Source organism: Protomyctophum bolini, assembly GCF_963924005.1.
Source record: "Protomyctophum bolini genome assembly, chromosome: 5".
In the NCBI taxonomy this organism is placed as follows: domain Eukaryota; kingdom Metazoa; phylum Chordata; class Actinopteri; order Myctophiformes; family Myctophidae; genus Protomyctophum; species Protomyctophum bolini.
In genome coordinates this window covers 22,128,328-22,135,297 of record NC_137866.1, presented here as the reverse complement: position 1 = coordinate 22,135,297, position 6,970 = coordinate 22,128,328, and the positions used below count along the sequence as shown (strand labels likewise).

The 6,970-nt window shown below is 41.0% G+C and overlaps 1 protein-coding gene across 1 annotated transcript; it reads left to right on the top strand.

Moving 5' to 3' along the window:
* The first annotated feature begins 402 nt into the window (after positions 1 to 402).
* On the top strand, positions 403 to 3,360 carry mul1 (mitochondrial E3 ubiquitin protein ligase 1). The gene is made up of 5 exons (XM_080763806.1): positions 403 to 430; positions 1,053 to 1,191; positions 1,291 to 1,378; positions 1,512 to 1,632; positions 1,910 to 3,360. Exons 2-5 carry the CDS (start codon positions 1,069 to 1,071, stop codon positions 2,637 to 2,639), a joined length of 1,062 nt encoding a protein of 353 aa, XP_080619932.1. The 5' UTR covers positions 403 to 430; positions 1,053 to 1,068; the 3' UTR covers positions 2,640 to 3,360.
* Positions 3,361 to 6,970: the final 3,610 nt, after the last annotated feature.

Below are 6,970 nucleotides of genomic sequence, written 5' to 3'. Positions count from 1 at the left end.
GGCACATTATTTTTCTTGCCAATAAAGGAGAAAACTGATTTTGGCTTAGAATCTGAATCACTCAAGGCGTTTTGTAAAAACTAATTTATGGATGTCGTTTTGTTTGGTCTGATTTATGTTTGTGTGAATGACTTTATTAATTTGCATGCCCTTCTTTATAAATAAACTTAACTGTGATAAATAAATACATATCAAATTTCACCTTGACTATGTTTATTCATACTGATACTGGCTTATTTTATTATGTGTACTGGGCCTGCCCGCAGGGACATCATAGTGATAATGTAACATTGCACAATAAGCAGTTGGTAACATAAGTGATTGTTTACTGACATCTTCTGGCAAAGACGAAAACTGCAATTGTCTAGACAATTTCCGGAGGAAACACGGACATGCATAACATGCTCTGTTTACCACAGTACTGTATAGGGTGAGTATAAACACCCTTCGAGGTGTTTTTGATTCGCTATCAGTGCAGTCACTTCTCATCGTAAATGTAGTCATTTCGCATTTAATTATTTGAACAGCCTTATGGTGACAAACTGCAACTCAACGCTGAAACAGTTCAGCAGGCAGCTAGCCAAATTAACCAAATGCAATGGCAAAGCTTAGCTACTTTACTGAGAACTGAAATGTTTGCACTACTCTGTTTAACTTAACCAGCCATCATTTGTATATTTTGTACACAGTATCAAGCACACGTCAAGGTCAACGTTTTAAAATAAATAGATTGGATTTTATATCTATCATACGAAAGTAAAAGTCAGGCTCGATAAAATATATCTATAGACTTCTTGATCCAAGGCTAACAGAACATTTGTGTTAGCTACATCACATAATGTTTCTTCGCGTGGACCAAGAAAATGCTGTTGCCTCAATCTTTGATGTTAGTGTTACTGTCCAAATTGCAACCTTCATTATTAAGCCTTACATTAAAATAAATCGTGACAATTAAGGGACAACTGTCTGAATATATTTATGTAAACGCTAATTTAACCCAAACCTTTTGAATGTGATCTTCAGACCTGGATATTGCTGTTTGTTTGCTGCAGTTAAAACCGATCACACATGATGGATTCCAGTGGGAAGATTTCACCAGCACAAGTGGTGATTCTTGCCACCACCTCAGCCCTGACTGGAGTATTTTATACACTTTACAAGAGAAGGGCTACAATAGTCTCCAGATTAAAGGTCAGCAACCATATTACAGACACCAGTCACACCACCCTCCTGAACTGGCTCAAGCAGTTCTTGTTCCATTTTTAAATTACATGATTATGTCTTCCACAGGGAGCAAAAAAGATATCCATTGACCAGGATTTGAAAAACATCCTGTCAGCAACTCCTGGAAGATGTGTTCCATATGCTGTGATAGAAGGTGTGAATCCATTTTTAGTCTCCATTATTATGGTACTATTCCTGAATAAACAGATTAACCAATATATTTTTTTGGTTATAATTTTAGTACACTATCATTTGTGAGTTGACCTTAATCTTGTGTCTTATTGTAGGTGCTGTGAGATCTGTGAAGGAAACTCTGAACAGTCAGTTTGTTGGCAATTGTGAAGGCGTCATTGAAAGGCTGACTCTGAAGGAAAAGAAGATGGTATGGAATCGCACCACTCATCTCTGGTAAGTGGTGCATCTTACTGCAATCAAAACAAAGCTGTTTAAACCACTTAAACCTATATACTTTGTATGTTTATAAAGCATAACTACAATCTAGATCTGCAAGTTTTACAATGCGTTGCAACACGTGAGCTTGTAGATTGGCTATTTGTGCCAAATGTTCACTTATTTTCGCTGTTTTTTTTTGCAGAATGCTTACCTTATGGCATTCGTAGAATAGGATTTAAGCTATTGTTCACTTGATTAATATTAAATGCCTGTTCCGGATGTGAAAATGCAGGAATGACACAGAGAAGATAATCCACCAGCGCACCAACACTGTTCCTTTCGTCCTCGCGTCCCATGATGACGCCATTACAGCGACGGTGCGCGTCATGCGGCCACTGGACTCCGCGCAGTTGGACCTGGAGACTACATACGAGAACTTCCACCCTACTGTTCAATCCATCACCAATGTAATTGGCCACTTCATCAGCGGTGAGCGACCAAAGGGTATCCACGAGACCGAAGAGATGCTGCGGCTCGGGGAGAGCATCACAGGAGTGGGAGAGCTGGTGCTGGACAACAGCCTGGTCAAGCTCCAACCGCCCAAGCAGGGCTACCAGTACTTCCTCAGTCGGCTGGACTACGACTCTCTGCTGAGGAAGGAGGAGAGTGGACTCAAAATATGGCGCATTCTGACCGTGGCCTTTGGCGTCGCCGCCTGCTCCACGTTCCTCTTCATCCTGTGGAAGCAGTATGTGCAGCACAGACACCAGAGGAAAGAGAGGAGGATGCTGGCGGAGTTCAAGGAGCAGCAGAGGAAGCGCATGCGTGAACTGAACGTAGAGGAAGCCAGCGTCTCTCCCAGTGCCTGCACCGTCTGCCTGAGCCAGGAAAGGACCGTGGTCTTCCTTGAGTGTGGACATGTGTGCAGCTGCACAGAGTGCTACCAGGCCTTGCCAGAGCCAAAGACATGCCCCATTTGCAGAGCAACTATAGACAGGGTGGTTCCACTTTATAACAGCTAAAGGTATAAATATACTGTAGTTTGTAGTAGGTGACAGTCAGTTAACTTAAATAATTGCAATTTTGACTTTTCTTTTTGTTTGTTCAAGAATCCATGGCATGCATTTGGTTTAAAGCTAATTCATTTGGGACTGTGTGATATTGAAAGAGAGCCACTTAAAGGACCACTTCACCACTTTTCAACTTATCTTTATATAATTGGTCCTCACTAATGTTCATGATAAAACACCAAAATTTATTTCGACACAGTCTGTGTCTAACCCATCCACCAGTGACGTCATCATTAGGCAGATACAAGATTTATTTAAACAATATTTAGATTTGTATTATCGTGAGAACGATGGCGTCCATTTTTGCATTGCAACTGTTCAGGTATAGAAAGCCTGCAGTTTCTATTAGCTTGGATTCCCTATCTCCCTCCTATGAGGCACAGACTGAGTAGAAAATAATGCTGCAATTTTATAATGATCATTAGTGAGGACCAATTATATGAAGATAGGTTGAAAAGTGGTAATTCGGTCACAAATTTCAATTTATTTAAACGCTTGGGGAAGAGTAATCTCTCAAGACGGCACCACTGTCTTAAACATGTAGTAGGATTAAACACGGAAACACCCGGGAGGAAGGGGACTAAGAAAAGAGAGGAGCCAAACCGAGTTCCTGTTTCACCGAAATGAGTTCTCTGAATGGGGAAAAATAAAGATTACATTTGGGATACCCATAGCTCCGTTTGGAACCTCAATATCTACGCTGCTACGCTTTATAGTAATAGTAACCGAATCCATCGATTATTTTTTATTCTGTCAATTATTTGTGCTTCTAATATTCGATTCATTGCAAACGGACCACTAGAGGGCGGGCCAAACTCGTTTGCAATGGTTTTTGAAAACCTTATGCCCATCAGCCCATGCCTAACACCGTGCCAAAAAACAATGCCCATCAGCCCATGCCTAACACCATGCCAAAAAACAATCTACATCTAGCTGGGAGTTTCCTCCCAGCTAGATCTTAGTTGTTAGATTCATGAAAATACAATAGTTTTTTAACAGATCTCTCTTCAATATAATTGGTAAATATAATTCAAATGTTTTTTATTATACAAGGCAAGCTAAATCATGGACTATTTTTGAGACATAGAGATCAAATTTGACACAATTCGGTTGCGGATGATCTAATGCTGCCAGAAGAGGGAGTTGTCTCCCTTGCAGAAAAATAAAGAAGCACAGATTTAGATAAAAGAAAGTAGGCCTGACATCCTTAACATGGTGACAAATTTCTATTCTCCTTTTGAGAATAGAAAAAATATATATCATTTGTCACAATACAACATGAGGATACGGATCCAATCTCCTTATTGGGTGAAACTAGTATCCTGATGAAAATGTATTTTCTGTTCACTAAAGCGCTGCACATACGAGGACATCAGGCATGTGATTATCCATGACCTGGACCATTTGGGTCAGTTTGGTACCATTCGTACACTCAGCTCTAGGGTCCATTTGGCCGTCTGGTGGTCCCCAGGTCAAAACGAGACTCGCCGATCAATATTTCAAGTAGTGAAGTCCTCTTCTGTGCGGTCAAAGTGCAGCCTGGCGTCCTCCAGGCCGAACACATGGTATCTATGAGCTGGGAGAGGCTGGCTTTCTGCCTTTGTAGGCAGACTTAGGGCCCTATCTTGCCTTACCCCTTATGCTTAAACTTATTAGCCATATTGTATTATTAAAAAAACAAAAAAACCCATTTCAAAATAGTTCAAATTGCTGATCGACATAGATCGGCAACTTGAACTATTTAAAATGCTTTTTCCGAAATAGTAAAACATGGCAAAAGAAACTTGTTCTCTGACCCCTGGACTCCAGAAATGTACCTGTAGCTTTGTGATTTTGGTCCAATTCCTTGTGGCTTTAGTGCCCCCTTTTTGATATCTGAACCCAAGTACCCCCTTGACCCAACTACAACATTTTGCTTAGAAATCTTTGAGGGGAAAACCATAGCTGTTTTTTATAATGCTATGAATGATATTCTCCTTTTAAAGAATATAACATTACAAATAAGAGTGAAAGAGTTGCAATTAGTGCCTCGTGGGCAGATTTATGCCTGGTGCTACCTATACAGTACGTTGTTCTACCTTTGATGCCCGCACGCTCTCTGTGTCTCATCAGCTATTGCTATACATGAAGCAATATAACTATTAAAAAATTCAGAATTTGAAGGTTTTCAGAAACCTTAGGTCAGGCATTCCCGGATTCGGCCTCAGGCATCAATGGGTTAAAACTGTGGCCATAACATTTCAGTAACTTAGTAAGTCCTGTTGTTAAATATGTTCTAATCTAAATAAAACTGCATTAGCAATATTGGCTTCAATTCAACAGTTGGGCCAGTAAAAAATGTAACATCAATCTTCCACTTTTTTTTTTACCATAGTACATCCACCTAAGGGTACACATACCATCATTGTTTTAACTTGCAACACAGTCAACTAATGATGTACAATGCTTTTTTTTTTTTTTACAATTACAATTGTCTGTGTTAAACATTTCATTTTGCTACCAAGAAATCAGACATCAGCCTGCTCTCCAACCACATGGAGCAAGCACAGGAGCTCTTGAGCAGAGTGGAGGCTGAGTGTGCCAAGGTTGGCCTTCGGCTGAATGCCAAGAAAACTGAGGTGATCACCTATAACATCCACCTCTCACAACAACAGGAGGCACTGCTTTGAAGGAAGTCAATGACTTCAAGTACTACTCACGGGTTAACTCAACAAAGCAAGATCTAATACTGAGGAAGGCACTTGCATGGAGGGCCCTGAATGGCATGGCCAGTGTATGGAACTCTCCCCCGACAAATCAAACTCGGCTTCTTCTATGCGACGGTAGAATCTGTTCTCCTATATGGTAGTGAATGCTGGACCCTGCAGCCAACTCTGCAGAAGGCTCTAGACGGGTGCTACACCAGAATGCTACGTGTAGTGCTCAACATCAGCAAGAGTACACAATGTTACCAACGAGAATCTGTATGCCGGAATATTCAGGGTGAGCAACAAAATAGCAGCCAGGAGAATGAGACTCGCAGGACACTGCCAAAGACACCAAGAGCTCCCAGCCAGCAAACTGGTGCTGTTGGAACCAACACATGGGCATCGGTCACGAGGATGACCCATACTAACATTATGCGGATGGATTTATAAATACCTTGCATTTATAAATAGTCCCACTATTTTCTGCCCTTAGAAGTTCATATAAACCTGGTGTAGATTGATTGCCTTTCAGATGTGCTTTTGTTTACTGTAGTCATAACTACAGACTTTGATGGTCAGCTCACCAACTTGGATAATATGTTGTGGACACAAAGTTATTCTACATCTCTTGTATCTTAAACAAGCTAACTGTCATATTGTTGTGGTACAGACATAGAAAGCAACATATCCAGTTTAACACCATATGAGACCCACAAGCTCCAATTTAGATCAATTGAGCTTTTAGCAGCATGGCCCAACATTTTGCTGATATAGAGTGAACCATCAAAGACATTCTATTTTTGTCAGTGCCCCCATGAGGACTACTACTCTGGAAGATTACTGTAGCTGTCTTGCAGAGAGACCTAAAGGCTTATTACATGCCGTATTCATATTTATGAAAGCATTAACATCTGGATATTGTAATGGATAATATATCATTGCGTATCCAGCCAACTGGCCCTGGTGGCAGATCTATTTTGGAAAGATTTCATTGGGTTAAAAGATAGTATGAACTATAAGTGTTTTTATTGAAGTTGTGTGTAACCGACTATATTGTACACTGCTCGGCTAATACATTAACCACACGAATCCTTATCTCTATTCTGGGAATGGCATATTAGAATAGAATAGACTTTTATTTGTCATTGCACACAAAGCATACACTGAGCATACAACGAAATTTCTAGGGAGCTCCCACATAACCGGAGTACATAAAAACACTAACATAACACGTAACATACAACACAGAGTGAAGTGCATGGTGATATTTAAAGTGCATGATGGATGAAAAAAGAACCAATAAGTTATCACAGTCCAGAGTCAGAGTGCATGATGCATATGAGGGGACAGTCAATGCTCATTTAGTGATCGATCGTTTAGCAGTCTGACTGCGTAGGGGGAAAATTGGCTGTTTGTCAATCTCCTCCCTGAGGGAAGGAGGTGAAAGAGATGACATGCTGGGTGTGACTGGTCACTGATGATACGGTGGGAGTGGGAGAGGCCGAGGCAGCAGGAGGTGAAGACGGAGGTGATAGATGGCAGAGGGGACCCGATGATCCTACCTGCCGACTTCACCACCCTCTGTAGGGCCGCCTG